The 19,566-nt window shown below is 47.3% G+C and overlaps 1 protein-coding gene and 1 pseudogene across 1 annotated transcript; one reads left to right on the top strand and one right to left on the bottom strand.

The window, feature by feature from the left end:
• Nucleotides 1-5,849: 5,849 nt before the first annotated feature.
• LOC149277958 (transmembrane protein 205-like) lies at nucleotides 5,850-7,065 on the bottom strand. Its single transcript, XM_089502599.1, has 3 exons — nucleotides 6,966-7,065; nucleotides 6,403-6,566; nucleotides 5,850-6,152 (listed from the first exon to the last, which is right to left on the bottom strand). The coding sequence occupies exons 1-3, from the start codon at nucleotides 7,063-7,065 to the stop codon at nucleotides 5,850-5,852; spliced, it is 567 nt and encodes a 188-aa protein (XP_089358725.1).
• Nucleotides 7,066-14,711: 7,646 nt separating this feature from the next.
• On the top strand, nucleotides 14,712-18,623 carry LOC149277957 (phospholipid phosphatase-related protein type 2-like; annotated as a pseudogene).
• The last annotated feature ends 943 nt before the right edge of the window (nucleotides 18,624-19,566 follow it).

Genomic DNA, 19,566 nt, shown 5'->3' with positions numbered 1-19,566 from the left:
TCAGCTGGCTGAGGGTGATAGGAGTTGTAATCAGCCAAGGGCTGCCCAGCCTTTTTTATATATTTTTTTTTTTTTTTTTTAAACATCGTGATGGGTCTCTGGCCGTTCCCACCCTATATAAACAAATCCGTTCTGTGCACAAAAAACCACTCCTAGGAATGTTTCCATGAAACGGGGGCTCTGAGAGACCGGCTCCGTCTGCCGTACCCTAACTGAACGAGCTTATTCTTAATCTGACCGTATGTCCTAATCAGGAAAGCCTTATATTACGGCATCTCTAGGCGTCCGTGACTTCTGCTGGAAAGCTGTTCCTTGCACTCACTACTCTTTGTGTACAAAGACCTGTGTTAATGAGATTTTGTTTCGCTCTCCTACCAATAAGCCCCACTGTCCCGATTTTGCAGGTAAAGGAAACTGTAGGCTGGTTGGGAAAGTCCTCTGATGTCTCCTGATCGGCCCGGGAAGCTGTAAAATTAATGGAGGTCTGCGCTGTTGCAGCACAAACCTCCATCACAACTCCCGCATGGCCACCAATGCTCTGCGGTTGGGGGCTGCAAGAAAGCTCAACATCTGAGGTCCCATCCCAGCCCTGCTTCCAACCCCTGCCCAACTACCTCCGCACCTCTCCATCCCTTCCTCTAGTGATCTCCCACCTAACAGAAGTATCCCGATGTGGACGCCTGAAACGCAGGCTCTTTGTACTCCATGGAGTCCTCTCTAGATGCCACTCATGTTACAGGCAAACCAGAGACCACAAGCGGGCTTCAGGCGGGGCATTCCAGGGGACAACCTACGGTTCCTGGTAGGCAATCATGATCTTCAACCCAGCTAGACGTTCCCAGGCGCTCCTCCTCAGGCGTGAGACGTCGGGGCACACGGACATCCTAAGCCTACACAACGCTAAGCGATGGACGGACGTGGGGTGCCGGAGCATCAGCTCTTCCAGAACCCTCAACTACACGCTGATACATTCCTTGTTACAATGAACCAGGACTTTGGATGAGGTTCCATCTTGAAGCCGACCGTTAAGGTATTGAACACGGAAGGATCCAGGCTCCTGGGACTTCAGAGGAGCTCGGGGGCAACGTGTTAGTGAATAGACCTCCATGGGATCCGGTTTCCTGCTCGCGGTAGAGTTTTCACGCTGCTGGGATTCTATAGGATTAGAATTATGTTTCTGCTGCTTAAAGGGTTAGCAAATCCTGGTAGGGAATGAAGACCGACTGGAATATTGAGTTTATGCTGCAAGACTTTTGCGCACCAATAAGAATGCGGAATGTTGCTGGTGGTGTCTGGTCGGCGGATCGGAAGATGGTCTGGACCTTCCTGATGGTTTTTTTGATTGTCCTCCAGGTTTCAGCTCCATGCAGTAGGACTAACGTCACGTTGGAGTAGTTGTCCTAAATGCATACTTTGTTGGTGGGGCTGCGTGGGACTTATTATTATTTATTGTTTTATATAGCGCCATCATATGCCGTAGCGTTGCACAATGGGTACTTTTACTAAAAACCTTGTACACAGCATTTACCGAGTCACTCGAGCGCTGGCTCAGCAAACGCTCCATGGAAAGCGCTCCAATTTAAATGCGAGTGATCTGGCCACTGATTGGCTGCTTCGTGGATGCAGCACGCCAATGCTCTGCCCACATTAATTAACTAAGCTTAAGCATATATTTTTCCTAAAATTCTATAATTGTGATCTTTTAAAGCGTAATGTCCAATAAAATATATTAACTAGTAAGTGCGTAATATATTTTCATCTGAAGAAGAGACCACTGAGGTCCAGAAAGACATTTTTTCTATGTTGGACCATTAAAAGGTATTAAGTTCAAGACTCTTGAACCAATATGATTACATACATTTATTTGTTTGGTCTTCACGCCCATACAGGGGAAGTTTCTAAATCAACTGACCCTTAGAATTCTGATACATTATCCCTTTAATAGTTCACTGCAAAGATTCTATTGTGGAGCCGACCCGACGGTTCTATTAACGCTCGTCAGGAAAACTATGACCTATCAGGAGGTAAAGATGAATGGAGGCACCTGTGCTCATGCAGGGGTTTCAGCTGTGAAATAGCAGTGAGGAAAGCACCTGCCGGGACGCTTAGATATCATTAAATCAGAATCCCCCCCTATATACACAGAGGGCGATTTGGGTGTTTTAACAGAATAAATAAGATAATATACAAGAGGAAATTAAGATGCATACAGATCTCCTACAGCCAACTCCCAGCAGAATTTGGCATCCTTTGGTTAAGGTTGCTGGGAGTGGCAGTAGGAAAAGAAAATAGGGAAGGAAAGGGGTTAATTAACCCAAATACACACCTTAAGATAATGCATCTAGAAGTACAGCCAGCTAATGCCGGCTTGACACATAATTACGGACCGACACACACCCATCCGTAGGGAGACGTGGCCCTGGGACCCAGCAGCTGGCGGCATGCTTAGCGTACCCGGCCCCACGGATAAGGAAAGTGGCCACGGTGGGGCCGGATCCCCCAATGGTTTGGCTTTTGGCGGAGGGGACGGTTTACGCTGCCTGCCGATGAAGACTTCGGTGGTCTCTCTCTCTTCGGAGGTCAGGGAGGGAAGGAAGGGGTCACATATCCACTTGGGAAGATGAAGATAAGCGGTACCGGGGGTCCGGTGCCCCTACTGGACACATTGACACAAGTTACCTTTTTTCACTTAATAGCTCCACTGGAGCTCAATTAAAAAAGGGGGGGCTCGCGGTCTCCGTACCTTGTCCTGCGTCTGTCTGTCCTCTTCTCGCTGCACCTGTTGCCGGATCTCTTCTATTCACCTATAGGACTTTCTCCATATGTTGGTGGCCCCCCCGCCTCGACCACCTCTCGCTTCTCCTTCCCTCCTGCGCGGTTGGCACTTCTGATCTGATTCTCCTGTCTGTTTTGCCCCCCGCCGCTCTCCGTCTCTCCTCCGTCAGCTGTGGGTGGGTTTTTTCCACCCGGATCTGTGTGTTTGCAGGTAGCTCTCCCTTCTCTAAACTGAGGTGTGTCTCCTTCCTCTGCATTGTCCCTTCCCTCCCTCTGCCAGCCCATGCTCTCCCCCTCCCCCAGCCCCCTCCCTGCAGGGCTATCCCTTCCTGTATTACTGCAGCCTCCCTGGGCTCCCATATAATAATATTTTTCCTCCATATCTTTATCCGCGTTAATAAGAATATATATATATATATTTCATGCTGTAATAAGTTACTGCCCTGGGGTAGATCCGGCTGGCGCCACGATTACCGATACACATCACGCACGGGATCTGGCGCGGTACTTAGCAATTAGGGCCCAGTAGTTACCCCCTGGGGTACCCTGATTGCTTGGATCAGTCACCTCTAAAATGCACGACAGAGTAATATTGATGTGGTCCCAGCCGCCTACGAAAGTTGAATTAATTGCTTTTGTTGGTTTTTGCCAAAATAGCCCCAAATCAAGCCAAATACATAATTTTTCAAAGGGCGGCACAGCATTTAGGTGCACATGATGGCTGGAGCGTCCCTTTAAATGCGCAGAGGTGGGCTGGATGCACACGGAGCGTAAACGTCATTCAGCGGCCGCTGGTCTTAAAGCGCCAGCCGCCTTTATACATTTGGGGCCGAGTTTTACTTTTTTTAAAAAAAATAAAAAATGTCATTTCTTTTTCATAAGCAGGCGAGCGTATCGCTAACGTGCCCGCTGTGTTGGGTTTTAAAGAGAACATTTTTGCCGCTCTGGAAGGATTTGGGGCTTAAAAAGTGTGTGAGAGGGTAAAGGTATATAGCAAGGGCAGGAGGTCCCGGGACTACTGGGTACGTTGGGGTAAATTAGACATGGCGGGGTAGTTTCAGTCCTCACGCTCTGCCGTATAGACGTCCGCCTGGTTTTGCTCGTACAGGAGGATCGTTACTGGTTTCTAGCAACTCACGCCGCTCATTATTCCTGAATGACAAGCAGAGGTAGACCGGCAACTGAATTCGGCACCCGGGTCATGCGCAGCCACGCTGTAAGGCGTATATATATAGGTGAGCGGCCAGTGCATCCGCAGGGCAGCTAGTATTTCAACGCAGCCCCCCGGTATATGTTTTCCACGGGCGTTAGGGAGTTAAAGAAGACATCCGGTCGCTCCATTCCATATCCCAGCCTTGGGCAACAGCGGCCTTTCCGCTCCCGGACTACCATTCCCATGACGTTCAAGCAGCCAAAATCTGACATATATGAACATAGAGAGAGTCTTCTGCACCGCTGGGGCACAGCTGCCGGGATGCCAGATGGGCTTGATGGGAGTTGTGGGAAAACACCAGCTATAAACTGCCGACACTGATCCGTCTGCTTACACTTAATTGATAATAAATTAGCCAGGATACTTAACCCTTTGCATTCTCTTCCCTGGGGCACGTTATAGCAGAGATTAATACACGAAAACACGGGATTCTGTATTTAACCGCTTGAACATTCCGGCTTCTGCCTTAAAGCGATAGACTGTCTGCTCAACAACTTAACCGTTTACCTTCTGAAACAGGATGAAAAAACACGTTAATTCTCCAACAAACATCCTGAATAGCAGCGACCCGGCCCTTTTTCCGTGTAATACCGGGGTTAGCGCGCGGTTTTACTGTCCCTTTAAGTCTTGGTTGGAGAATAAGGGTTGAGATTGGTTAGGACACGGTACAGCAGCCGTGGGATGAGCGCCAATTCAATAGAAAAACACCCCGACTTCTTATCATGCTGCCCAGCGGGAACTGATAGAATGGCTCGGTCTTAATCACCCAGCTGGGCCCTCTGACTAATGAAAGTCTACAGAGGGACGGACTTCATTAGGATTCCCATAAATATATATTTTTCAGGTATTTTTAATACATAATTTGATGGAGGTTCTCCGCTAACATTAAATGCTTACAGAGAAGGGGGGGGGGATTATCCTATTTCAGCAACCTATCAGAGCCTGCTTCTCTATCACATGTCGATTCACTGTTCCTGCCGTAAATGACTAATAAGGCAAACCTATTTCTGGGGTGTGTCTAGGGTCAGATATATAACGTAAGAAAGTTTTACTTTACTGTGAGGGTGGTTGATAAGTGGACCTGCCTCCCAGTAGAAGTGGTAGAGGGTAATACAGTGAGGGGATTTAAATATGCAAGGGATAGACATACGGCTCCCGAATCTAACCAACGACTGATTAAGATCCGCCGCAGTCTTTACCGCAAGAAAAACGGGTGACTAGACGGGGGCCGAACGGGGGCCGCATGCAAATCTTTCTAAGTAAAATGATATTAAATTATAAATAATAACAATTTAAAATTATATTAAATAACTTCTAAACGTGAGGACCGGCTATAAAGGTGAACACTCCAGATGGCTTCATGGTTCCAAAGGCAATAGGCTGTTGAGCACATAGGTTATAGATATTACATACCACAGGGCCCACAGTAAATATTACATGTAAAGAATATAAAATTTATTACATTCATCCGGATATTATTTCTGGGAGATTATAGTACAATTATAGAAAAACAAAATATCAGGTTATAATTTGCCATTTTTTGGGTCTGACCCTCCCATTTGTGGAGTAGTTCAGACAAGGCTCTCCTGCCCTCTACCTGCTAAGAGCCAGGGGCAACGAAACAACTCTCAAGATCCAGCTGGCTGATTGTCATGAGATTTGTAGAGTCACATCATCTTTTTTGGGGGACTTAAGAGGCTTCTTTTCTTGCGTTTCTTGGTTTCCAACAAGTCTTCAAAAGATCACAGAGCGATAGATCACCAGCCTCCATTTACGGCAATCGATTAGCCACCTGGGCTCATGTTGGACATCCTAGACACACACCTGAGGACCAACTTTAGAGCCCTATCCTGCGGAGCCCCTACAGGGTGGGCAGCAGCAGAGCCGTGTAGACCAGGTTGGCTCCGTTGCAGAGCAGACACACGAGATTGCAGAGCGACGAGATTCCATGGTAACGCATAAAACGTCTCCGCAGGGCCTGGTATTTGGGATCCTGCTCTCGGAGAAGCTTATAACCTTCCGCGTTGGCCTTTAGCCCTACTTCTCCTCCGAGGCCGTGCTCTCGTTCAATAGCCTGCATCTTAAACATGGACTTGGACGTGGCCGGAGAGAACCAGCGAGCGTTCAGGGCAGATAAAATGAGGGAACCAAAGAAGAGCAAAATCTGTTAAGAAAACAAGTTTAATAAGCTTTAAAAAAAAAAAAAAAAAAAAAAAAGCAAATGAAGTGGAGGAATGAACAGTGAGGCGTGAGAATGAGAAGAAATCAGACACCAGCAGCAGAACCTCAAAGGTTAATGCCAGGGATTCCAAAATTAAGAATTAAAAAGGAAAACGTTAGAAAGGGTAGAGGAGGGGTATTACAGTGTGAGAATGAGGAATGACAGGCGTGGGGGGTATCCTGACACGTGTCACCTGTACGCTCTCGCTGGGTGACAGCAGGTCACGGGGATGGTAAGCCGCATACACCGCCAGGTTCAAGAAGGAGCACAACAGGACGGCATGACCGTAAAACGGGAACAGCTTACTCTGTACTAAGCCAAAGGTGTGCCGGGGCACCCCCCTAATCAGCACGAATCCTACGGAGAGATAAAGGGATAGAGAGGATTATATATACACAGCTGGGGTCTGTAAAACGCAGAGCTTACAGTCTAATTATACAAAGACAGACATATTACATAATGAGATGGCACCGAGAAGCTCTGTTCACTAACGAGGGGACTGTATCCTGCAGAGCTTACACTCTTATTACTTACAAAGTATTACAAAGCAAAAATAATGGAAACATCAGATTGTAAACTCTGCTGAGACACAAATGCAGTCCAGGGGGGGGAAGCATTTTATACAGGAGGAAGACTGTCCTGAAGAGCTTACGCTCTAATATAGGTTAACCCGGCGACAGCACGGAGCCCGTCTTGCACAGCTTGCTGTCTATTTGTCAGCGGGACTTCAGGGAAAAGACGGCCGGCGACTCTTACCTGCTATAAAAGTCATCCAGAACTGCATGCCCCAGGACGTGGAGAGAATCAGGAGATACCCGACCTTCACGAGGCTCCCCGGCTCGCCTTCCGCCACCATCCTGCAGAGAGAAACGGGTCGCAGAATTAACCTTCTAGCTGCCAGGCCCTAGGTATATTTTCTAATCCTTTACCAATATTAATGGAGACGCGACGGCGCCGATATAAAACCAGCCCCTCAGAGAATATGACTCCTGTACCTTCTAGTACACGGATGTGAATTACAGACAGACTTGTCGATGCCAGCGCTGAACAGGCGCCCCCTGGTGGTAAAAACTCATAAAAGGCTTTCAAGTGGACAACTTTACAGAAAACATGCGCAAGATAAAGCCTTATCTGTCTCATAAACACGTACATCTTAGGCAACAAACATGTATGTTGTCAAACTGGGACACAACCCTATTATTATTATCAACATCATCTTTTCACCATTCCATATTTTTTTTTTTACTTTTTGATAACAAAACAATGGAGTTTCTGGCCAATTCCAGGGTTACAGCCAGCAATGTGTGTTCCACCGCAACCAGAGAAACAGAAAGAAATGACTTATTATCTCTTACTTATCTGCCCCGCTGCTTACACTCCATACATCCAAAGGGTCTGACAGAACTAGAACTGACGGACAAAGAGATCCTGCACATTTGGGAAAAAAGCTTACTATTTAAAATAAGCTGTAATATAGGGGAATAAACACGTTCTACGATCCATAAAACGTATCCACCGTCTGCAACGATGAGACGCCTGCTGTGGTACAGTAATGAGAATGTAGATAACATGTAGATTTAACCCGGCCCCTGAGTGCCTTATTACCCCTGTAACATCTTATTACAGTAACCCGGCCCCTGAGTGCCTTATTACCCCTGTAACACCTTATTACAGTAACCCGGCCCCTGAGTGCCTTATTACCCCTGTAACACCTTATTACAGTAACCCGGCCCCTGAGTGCCTTATTACCCCTGTAACATCTTATTACAGTAACCCGGCCCCCCGAGTGCATTATTACCCCTGTAACATCTTATTACAGTAACCCGGCCCCCTAGTGCCTTATTACCCCTGTAACATCTTATTACAGTAACCCGGCCCCCGAGTGCCTTATTACCCCTGGAACATCTTATTACAGTAACCCGGCCCCCGAGTGCCTTATTACCCCTGTAACATCTTATTACAGTAACCCGGCCCCCGAGTGCCTTATTACCCCTGTAACATCTTATTACAGTAACCCGGCCCCCGAGTGCCTTATTACCCCTGTAACATCTTATTACAGTAACCCGGCCCCCTAGTGCCTTATTACCCCTGTAACATCTTATTACAGTAACCCGGCCCCCGAGTGCCTTATTACCCCTGGAACATCTTATTACAGTAACCCGGCCCCCGAGTGCCTTATTACCCCTGTAACATCTTATTACAGTAACCCGGCCCCCGAGTGCCTTATTACCCCTGTAACATCTTATTACAGTAACCCGGCCCCCTAGTGCCTTATTACCCCTGTAACATCTTATTACAGTAACCCGGCCCCCGACTGCCTTATTACCCCTGTAACATCTTATTACAGTAACCCGGCCCCCGAGTGCCTTATTACCCCTGTGACATCTTATTACAGTAACCCGGCCCCAGAGTGCCTTATTACCCCTGTAACATCTTATTACAGTAACCCCGGCCCCGGGAGGGGGCCTTATTATTATGCACAGACCCCAGTCTTGCTCTGCAGGGTCACTCCCATGTTTAGAGAAACCTGTCAGTAGATAAAGTCCGAGGCAAACATATCCCCCCTGATTTGCAGGGAGAGTGACTGGTGTGCGGGGGAGGCAGGGATACACTTGCTCTATAGATGACATAATTACCGGTACATTTATTTATATAGCGCCAGCAGATTCTGTAGCGCTGTTAAACATACTGGTACAGAAAGAGAAGATGGCCCTGCTCTTGTGAGTTTACAATCTATACATACTGAACTGAGCCTAGAAGCACAAAATAACTACCCCCGGCTGTCTCAGCTGGGTATTTGCCTGTTCCTGGTCTCAGTTGGGCCGCTTCTCTTGGGCGGATGCAGAGAAACACGGTACCGTGTGTGCTAGAAACTGCTTCTTTGGTCTTCTTGACCCTTTCAGAGCCAGCAGAAGGCCTTGCAACCCCTTAGACATTAAAAGAGTTAATCCAAACCAGTACCGTATTTGCTCGATTATAAGACGACCCTGATTATAAGACGACCCCCCAAAATCTGAATATTAACTTAGGAAAAAAGAAAAAGCCTGAATATAAGACGACCCTAAAGGAAAAAAGTTTTACCAGTAAATGTTAATTCATGTAAACTATTTTTTTTAATAAAAGCTATGATTGAGAAAAATATTTTTTTTGTTTTTATTTCTTGTATTTTCCAGCCTGTCCCCCAGTTACGCACATCTGCCCCCAGGCTTGCCACTCCAATATGGCACTGTGGCCCATGATATGCCTTTTAACCCTCTATATGCCACTGTGCCCCATGGTATGCCTTTTGACCCCCTATATGCCACTCTGCCTCCAGAAATGCCTTATACCCCTATATCCCATTCTGGCATTTAGGGGGTTAAAATGCATATTATGGGGCAGAGTGGCATATAGGGAGGTATAAGGCATTTCAGGAGGCAGAGTGGCATTAAGGGAGTTAAAAGGCATTGTATAGAGCACTCTGCCTCCAGAAATGCCTTATACCCCTATATGCCACTCTGGCATTTAGGGGGTTAAAAGGCATATTATGGGGCAGAGTGGCATATAGGGAGGTATAAGGCATTTCAGGAGGCAGAGTGCTCTATTAAATGCCCCCTTAACGCCACTCCAGAAATGCCCTATGCCCCCATTTAACTAACACACACACACACACTCTCTCCCCCCCCCTCCCCTCTCCTCTCTCCCCCCCCTCCCCTCTCCTCTCTCCCCCCCCTCTCCTCTCTCCCCCCCCCTCCCCTCTCTCCCCCCCCCCCCCTCTCTCCCCCCCCTCCCCTCTCCTCTCTCCCCCCCCTCCCCTCTCCTCTCTCCCCCCCCTCCCCTCTCCTCTCTCAGCCCTCTCTTACCGGTGCTTCCAGCCGGGGCAGCGGGTTGACGTCGCCTTCTGCTGCAGCCGGAAGGAGGTGGAGTTGGCAGCGGGGGTTTGTATCCGTCCGTCGCGTATACTTTCCCCGGCTGTCAGAGATCAGAGATCTCTGACAGTCGGGGAAGGTCTACGCGACGGACGCAGACAACCCCCGCTGCTAGCCACACCTCCTTCCGGCTGCAGCGGACGTTGTCTACGCGGATCGCGTAGACGTCAACCCGCTGCCCCGGCAATACAGCAGGAAGCACCGGTAAGTGTGTATGATGGGGGGGGGGGGGGTGAGACAGGAGGATCCAGGTCCCCTGCAGCGGTGCGGGGGATCTGGATCTTAGTCTACTAATCAGACTCTATTTGAGGTCTGATTAGAAGACGACCCCGATTAGAAGACGAGGGGTATTTTTCAGAGCATTTGCTCTGAAAAAAAACCTCGTCTTATAATCGAGCAAATACGGTATATTCCTGCCATGGAAATAATGTATAAACTTCCTGCTCCTCAGGGGCGGGGCGGTTACCCTAGGCACACATACACAGTGCCGTAAAGCCAGCATTACACAGAGGCGGGGGTCTCTATTTTTTTTATTATTATTAGTAATAAAACTGGTCTGCAAGACAATTTTAGATAATCATGGCAAAGAAAAGTAGAAAATGTTTTTATTCTGTGCTGAGCGCCTCTGTGCTCACAGGAACAATTAATATTTAACTATGAACATTTTACACAAAGACTTTGACTGCTTGACTTGTTACTCGATAGTCATAAATCAACCTGATGAGGGAAAGAAAAGTCCCGTTGATTTATTCAGTAAAACTTTCATGTATCGTGAAGATCGGAGTTAAAGAAGGGGGTGGTTAGTCCTGGGCAGAGGAAGCTAGTAAAGGATGGGAGGTGAAAGGCACTGCCCTCACCCAGAGACCAGGGCTGATAATCAGCTAATACCAGCATGGTTTGCACCCACACACCCTTTATATACCGTATATTTCATATACCGTGTGTATATATATATATACCCATACAATACACACACACCAGCAAACTTGATGGAACTATTTGCAGAGGTCACATGACACACAGTGGACTTCATATATGACCTGTACTGCTGACATGTTCAAATATACATGAAGCCCAATTGGGTCACCAATGCCTGTAGTTTCTACCTGGCATCAGGACTGGCCCCTGGGGCCACCCATGCGCCAGTCTGGCTCACATACCAGTGAATGGAGGGGGAGAGACTCAGGAGTTCCACAGAGGACCTTTTTTCTTTTTGGAAAAAGATAATTGCACATAAAAAATATATATATATATATTAAAAATATTGCGCATGATTATTAGCGGTGCTGTAAAATAAATGGAAGGAATGCGGAAAGCACAGATGCGACCAAAAACACACAGACTGGCAGATTCCTTCCCCCAGGGGGTGCAGAATACATCGCTTAACAGGAACTGATCATCAAGAACAATTCCTTGTACGTTCTTATATGTGTCATAGAATTTTACACAAGATCAGACACATTCGCCCGTCTAGTCGCCCATTTCTCCTGCTGTAAAGACGCCGACCTTAATCAGTCGTTGGTCTCGTCTTAGATTCAGGAGCCGTATGACTATCCCATCCATGTTTAGCCTCTACCATTTCTGCTGGGAGACTGTTCCACTAATCTACCACCCTCTCAGTATAGTTAAACGTCCATAATGTTATATGTGTGTATATATATATATATATATATATATATATATAATGCACTAGCCTTCTGTGCAACAACTTTACGAGCCCACACCTAAACCCAAAAGCAACGTCAAGTTATATGCTGTGACGTTACAGAACTCTCAGGGCTAGAAATTTTATTAAATGCTGCAATATCTATATCTATATCTAATCAGGACACCCGGACTGTCTTGTCTCTACGCATCCGCCGTTATGGCAGCCGGAACATGTACCTGGCTCCAGGAAGCGTCACAGTGTAAGAGCAGCTCAGCAACTGACAGCTACTTCCGGGTGCCCTTACAAGCCTATCCCCTTTTCATCAAGTCATTTCACTTAACTTCTAACACCAATCAAAAGCGCTAGACTGGTTGCCTAGCGACCATTGTCTACAGAAGCTCATTGCAGGCAAAGTGCGTGTTTTTGCGAAGTCTGAGAATAAAGATATGGGAATTCAGCCACAAATGAACGCTTTGAGTCAGGGTGGCCGTGAGGTGTGCATGTCCAATGGACAGCATTTTTGTTCCTTCTTCCATCAGCTGTTACCAGGGAAGCCTTCAAATGGTCCGCCAAGAGGCTTCTTTAAATATTAACCCATTAACGGTCCATCACAAAGTTTCGGTTGTAGTGACTCTCTAATGGCGGCAGCTGAATAGAATGGCCTCATGAGGCGTTCTTCGGTGGTAAGACGCACAGACACTCTGTTGGAGCTCCCACACGGCCACCTCGCAACTCTCTAAATCTGAGCACCACAAGGTGGCTCTTCCTATAAGGTGGGCAGGTGGGAGGCTCACCCCACCTCTGGTGCTGTACCCACCCCTTGCCCCTCAGCACAGGTGACCTGATTTGCCGAACTGGAAACATCATACTTCCATATATGGGATCTTTCTGGCTCCGGATACCCGGGCCCCCCTTGCAGGAGGTCCCGCTAGTGTTGGTGGGACACACGCCATTGTTGGAGGAGAAGTGGGGTGTGAGCCGCTCCCGCAAGCTGGATTTTCCCTGTAGTAAACTGGAGACTCCGGGTGAAACGAGAGTTCCAAGGTATATGTACTTCCCAATGTCAACCCCCGACAAATCAGGATGCTGAGGGGGCGGAGCTTTGGAGGTAGAGTGTCGCTCAAACCATCAGCGCCATTGTGCATGCACGCATTTCTGTGCGTGCGCGACATGCATTCCCCGGGGTGTGTTTGGGGTGTGCCGCAGCGCCGCTCCCCCGCCCGGGGGGATAGATGACCATGGACTCTCTTGGTGACATGAGACACAAAGTCTTCATCCAGCTGGATATTAGCCAAGCCACCAGCCTGACTAGCGCACGTTCTCATAGTATTCTAATAAACCTTTATTTATTACATATGGGGTGGGTGACACGTATGTAACATAACATATGGTATACTGATAACGCGACCTCGGTATAGAGTACCGTTTAACTATTTACTGCTCATTCCAGCGATACGCCATAGGTAGTGAAAGCTTATGGATACGCTAAATGGAGCAGTATTTATTTCAAGGATACCCTATATGTGGGGGCAAATGATGGCACTGGATTCCCCATGAGGGGGTCCGTGTTTGGTGTTTAGATGTGGCTCTTATACGGGGGAGGTGATGTTACACCCTTATCGGCAGAGCTCAGGTATAGGTGGGTGTCCGTATCGCTCGGCATATGCCGTCAGCCTACTAATGAGCAGCTGCCTCCCTCCTCTGCAATTCCTCCATCGTTTTTTTCATTAGGGCTCCCAATATTTTCCCATCTTCCTTGCAGCAAATCTCTCAGCTTTTCATTCCATTTCTGTTTATCATTCATGTTCTCTCCTCATTCTCCATCTCGTGTGTCTTTCATTCCCTGTCCGTTCTCCTTTTGTTCTCTCCTCTCCCTGTACTTGGCTTCTCTCTCCTCTTTCTCCCACCATTTTTCAGTCTCAGCTGTCTTTTGTTGCATTGGTTCCCTTATTTTATCTCCATTCTTTTTTTAGCTGCCGAATTCTTATTTCCTCCTTTCTTCCTATTTATCCTTTTCCTTCTCCCCGTCCCCCCATCCTTCCAGGCTGTGTTCAGGGAGGGGACCGAAATGTCTGCCAGCAGTCTCTCCTCCCTCTGAGCTGATTCCAGGGACCGTCATAGGGGGTAGGAAATCTGGACAATGCCTGCAGGTCTGTAAGACTGAGGGGTCCCATTATTCATCATTATCCCTCCTATTCATGGTTCAGTTAATATCACCTTATAGTAACCCGGCTCCTGAGTGCCTTATTACCACTGCTACATCTTCACACTCTGTTCTTCTTATTAATATTATAAATATATAGGGTTCCTTATAACCATTTTACATCTAAAAATGTAAAATCACTTTAGTACTGCGGCAAAATCATAATAAACAAGAGCCTGAGTGCCTTATTACCCCTGTAACATCTTATTACAGTTACCCGGCCCCTGAGTGCCTTATTACCCCTGTAACATCTTATTACAGTTACCCGGCCCCTGAGTGCCTTATTACACCCGTAACATCTTATTACAGTAACCCGGCCCCTGAGTGCCTTATTACCCCTGTAACATCTTATTACAGTAACCTGGCCCCTGAGTGCCTTATTACCCCTGTAACATCTTATTACAGTAACTCGGCCCCTGAGTGCCTTATTACCCCTGTAACATATTATTACAGTAACCTGGCTCCTGAGTGCCTTATTACCCCTGTAACATCTTATTACAGTAACCCGGCTCCTGAGTGCCTTATTACCCCTGTAACATATTATTACAGTAACCTGGCCCCTGAGTGCCTTATTACCCTGTAACATCTTATTACAGTAACCCGGCCCCTGAGTGCCTTAGTACCCCTGTAACATCTTATTACAGTAACCCGGCCCCTGACTGCCTTATTGCCTCTCTAATATACTGTGGTGATTTTGCTTCTACTCTCTTGTAGGTCCAGCTGGAGGACGTTGTGCGTCACACATGGCTGCACATGAGACAGAGATAAAGAGCAGTGCCTCTATCATCCCATGTTTCCTGTTTGTAGAGGTATTGATTAACCCCATATCTGCCTCCCCTCAGTAATTATACTTCTTTATTCTCCTACTAACTTGATTTCTCCTTCCGGTTCACTCACTACCACTTTTCTTTTCATACATCATGCTGGATGGTTATTTTGCTGCTATAAATTGTTTATTAGAGCATAAAAATCCAGTGTAGAGGAAATGTGAAATTAGGTGGAGGAGGTGGAGAGAAACTTCAGAGAAGGAACAGATCAAATGAGACTGACAGTAAGGGAGTGAGAAATGGAGGAGGTGGCAGGCGAGGGAATAACACAGAATTCAGTGGAAGATTAAACTAATTCGGCCCATCTACCCTGACAGTTTTTCTTAATGGAAAGACCCGAACCTTACTTGGTCCATGGCAGGGGCGTTACTAGAAACCATAGGGCCTCGTCGTAAAAATTGCCCTGGGGGCCCCCAACTTCACCAAGCAACATGTCCCACAGTGCCCCCAAACAGCTTGTGCGTGCCACTTCTGCCTCTTATCAGTGACATCCTAACCCTTAAACACTCTGCCTGTGCCATCTTTCCCCAAACCGCTGATCCGTGCCATCATTACTCTCATCATAATGTGCTAACATTGCCCCCAAAAAGCTTGTCTGTGCCATCATTGCAGCTGGTCTGTGCCACCATTGCCAAACAGCTTGCCTTCTTTTCCTTGTAACATACACTTTGGCACAAATACATAAACACACTAACACTAAATGTACACGTGATAACATGCATACACTTACTTTTAAAACAAATTGGTAGAGTGATTTTACATTAAATAGAAGTGAGTAACATAGAGGATTAGCAACGCGGGCATCGAGTGAATGAGAAGAATCGATGAAGGGTGACAGTGGGTTGGCAGGGAGCACCAGCAGAAGGGAGAATCATTCTAGTGACATGATAAGAAGTGATCTGTGATTGCTTCAGGGATCTCTCACTCCTTTTCTCCAACCTCCACGAACAATTCTCTTCGGCATCCTTTGCTTTCTCTTTCATTTGGGATTTGAGTCCGATCTCTTTATTTCTCAGCTTCCTTTTCTCTTTTTTCTTTTTGCTTTTCTTTTACCTTTTTTGTTACTTACCATCTCCACCAAACCTCCATTCTTCCATTCATTCATTCATTCATTCATTCATCTCTTTGCTGGCTCTTTCTTCTATTTAAATCACCTTTCCCCTTCTCAAACCCTGCTGTCATCCTCCTTCCTCTCACACATATATATTCTTCCATCCTCCTTTACATTCACTCTCCACCTTCTCATTTCCCTTCTTCATCACCTCCCCCCCCCCCCCACATATACATTTTAGCTCTTCACTTTTTTTTCCATTTCTGCCTTCTTTGACTCTCTCTCTTTCCTTTTCCACCCACCATTCCCTTTTCTACCGTCCTGGACCCTTTGTGAATCACCCTTTAGACCCATCAATTTATCCCTCCCCCTCACCTCACAGGATGCTCTATTTCCAGCTGGTTCTCATGGCTGGTACCCGTGATCCTCTCGTACCACTTTGAATACACCGACACGTTCCCCGTCCACTCCCAGGGATTCTTCTGCTACGATACATCTCTGTCCAAGCCTTATCCAGGACCTGAGAGCACCAGCCAGGCACCACCGCGTCTCTTATATCGCTGATCACAGTGCTGCCTATCCTCACGGTAACCGAATACTGTCTATATGGGGTATTATGTTTAAAACTCGAGGGTGGGATGTGGGGACAGTAAGATATCGAGTCTATCGAGTGTAGGGAAGGTATCTACTCTACTGTTATACACAGGAAAGCCTTGAAGAACAATGACCTGACTAAAGGGTGGGATTTAAAGGTCTCAGTCTTTAGACTATAGAATAACATCGTAAATCATAATTCTGATGGTGGGTGAAGCCACGGTGCAAGATTAGAACAGTGACTTCTTCAATGACCACCTAGATTAAACCAAGAAATTGACCAAAACAAAGTCTTGGCCTTGGTTTATGTCTAATCCCCACCAATGCTCTACAGAGCCAAGTAGACGTCTTGGTCTACCAAAGAATGCCTGTAGGCACATTGACCGTAGGAGGGCTTCCTCATAACTTGCTTGATGGAGAAGGGCAGATGGGTGATAGGGGAGGAAACAATAACGGGTTCTATGCCCCTTCTTCCTACAGATCCTCCTTGGAGAAGTCTCCTCCGTCCTGATAAATCCAAGATGGCGGAGCAAAGAGAGAGTGATCTCCTGCGGGGACTGCTGCTTCTTCAACCCTTTACTGCGACGTGTGGTCAGGATTCTAGGTGAGAACCCAGGAAGGCAATATCCCAGCATGAAGTGGAATACGATTTGTCTTCGGCTGACGTTATTCCTTTTTGTCACCCCTCTCTTAGGTCTCTTTTGTTTTGGGCTCTTCTGCACGGTCATTTTTGCTGGTGCCGTCCAGACGGTCACTGGTAACCAGACCCCCCACTTCCTAACGTGTGCCGTCCAAACTACACGGCTCTGGGCTGCGTGTCGCATGTTCAGTACGTGTCATCGCCACACGCCTGCACGGGTGACCCTGACCTTGTTACAGAGGCTCGGAAAGCCTTCCTTCAAAACCCGCAGCTCTGGGGGCATATGCAGCGGTTTACACTACGGTGAGACACGTGGGACCCCACACTGTATACCCAGAAATGGAGCAAATTCCAAGAAATTGCACATTAGTTGTATTATGGAAACATTCAAATATGTTACGGGATTCAGGAACGTCCAAGAGGGAACTAGATGTTATAAGCCCTTACGATAAAACTGCTTCATCAAAGCAAAATTTTACTTTATTCAGAATTTTTTCAGGGAATGCTCAATTATCATGTGACACGAAAACAGTCACTGATAGGCTGCCGCCATACAAACTGAAAAGACGTTTAGTGGTTAACAGTGCCATCTTCTCTAATTTTTCAGATGTACATCACTCTGGTTCTGCGGGTGAAGGGTTCCAGGCTGGTGAAGCCCTCCCTGTGTCTGGCTCTCCTCTCTCCCTCCTGGCTTCTGTCCGTCCTCCGCGTGGCTGAATATAGGAACCACTGGAGAGACGTGCTTGCCGGCACCATCACCGGATCGGCCATTGCAGTCTTCCTGGTGAGAGATAAATACTTACAAGGACGGACCTGATTGAGGATGGGCGGTGAAAGCGGTGTCAGGGAAAGGAGTTTATTAATGAACTGTGGAGGGAGCTAGGGTATTAAATCACAGTGCTGCAGTATGACATCATATGGCATCATTCTGCTTCAATACATCCTAAAGTAGCAAGGTAGGTGAGTGGTCATGTCCCACCGCCTCCTGCCTTAACAATGGCACTTAATACAAACCTAACAATACTATGAACAATCAAATGGGTGCAGAAGGAGAGAGACCCTTGGTTTTAGGAGCTTACAATCTATTAGTTTGTAAGAGAAGGTCAAAGGGGGTTCAAATACCTTCCAAAAACAGCGTGGTCACACACCAAGACCCCTGGGCTTTCTCCGAGTTCTTTATGAGTCTGCTGGTATGAAATCTAATTAATCTCATGCTTTCTGTGATTGGCTTGTCCAATATCAGGTGACTTGTGTTTTGAATAATTTCGGGAGCTCAGAATCCAAGTGTGTCGAGGAAGAGCTGCCCCCAGACGAATTAGATGAAAATATCCCTCCGGAGCTGCACCCGCCCAAAACACATGAAAAGTTAAGTATGGTACAGGTAATGGGGGGGGGGCAATCCCACCAAATCCCCTTTCATTTCAGGGATCAGTAACGCCAATCGTTTTGGGCAAAGCTGTTTTGGACAAGCATGCGGGTCTAACAGCTGAATTATCTCTCCCCACAACAGGGTCTCCAAGATGTACCTCCAGATGTCACCTGATCCACCCGCCGTGCCTTGTTCCTGTGACTCCTGATGTCTTAATACCCTCCAACTGTATGACCAGCCAAGTGTAACACCTTCTGACAATCAACAGCGGGTTCCAAGAAGGAGAAACATCACTGCATGGAGATCCTCAACTTCACCCTAAACCTAGTATCGCAGGGCAACAGAGACTGTCAGAGTAAAGTACTGTACATCAAATGTGAATCATTAGAAACAGTCCCACTCTATCAGCCCTTGTCTACCATACCTGTCACATCACATTCTAAATTGGTTTTAAACCCCAGTCCATGAAGTCAAGAAATGCGAATGGTGGGGCAGACTCCAGTGCCCCATAGCCCCCTCCTGTCTGTGTCGCCCTGCGGTGGGAGGGGCAGACTCCGTGTCCCATAGCCCTCTCCTGTCTGTCACCCTGCGGTGGGAGGGACAGACTCCATGCCCCATAGCCCCTCCTGTCTGTGTCACCCTGCGGTGGGAGGGGCAGACTCCATGTCCATAGCCCCCTCCTGTCTGTGTCACCCTGCGGTGGGAGGGGCAGACTCCGTGTCCCATACCCCCCTCCTGTCTGTGTCACCCTGTGGTGGGAGGGGCAGACTCCGTGTCCCATAGCCCCCTCCTGTCTGTGTCACCCTGCGGTGGGAGGGGCAGACTCCGTGTCCATAGCCCCCTCCTGTCTGCTCACCCTGTGGTGGGAGGGACAGACTCCATGCCCCAAAGGGACCAACATTCTTTTATTCCATTATTTCCTCCCTTTATGTCATTCTGTTATGAAATGGTGAATGACTTGGGTGAATGTCCCCCTTCTAGGATTTCCCCATCGTGAAGTACACTTAGGATGGTGATCCCTCCCTTTGCCCAAACTGGGATTATTGTATTGTTTTATAAATCCCTTATTCAATGGATTTCAATAAATTAATAAAAATAATGTTGTGTATAGTCTAGT

The sequence above is a fragment of the Sceloporus occidentalis genome, unplaced genomic scaffold (genome assembly GCF_023333645.1).
Source record: "Sceloporus occidentalis isolate IW3139 unplaced genomic scaffold, rSceOcc1.0.p SCAF_205, whole genome shotgun sequence".
NCBI lineage: Eukaryota > Metazoa > Chordata > Lepidosauria > Squamata > Phrynosomatidae > Sceloporus > Sceloporus occidentalis.
Note: the sequence above shows the minus strand (reverse complement) of the source record. Positions and strands in the feature narration are given on the sequence as shown.

Coding starts and splice junctions, on each gene's coding strand:
- LOC149277958 (XM_089502599.1), bottom strand. CDS start 7,065: ATGGTGGCGGAAGGCGAGCCGGGGAGCCTCGTGAAGGTCGGGTATCTC. Junction 6,567..6,965: donor CTGGATGACTTTTATAGCAG/GTAAGAGTCGCC, acceptor ATCTCTCCGTAG/GATTCGTGCTGATTAGGGGG. Junction 6,153..6,402: donor CACCCAGCGAGAGCGTACAG/GTGACACGTGTC, acceptor TTTTCTTAACAG/ATTTTGCTCTTCTTTGGTTC.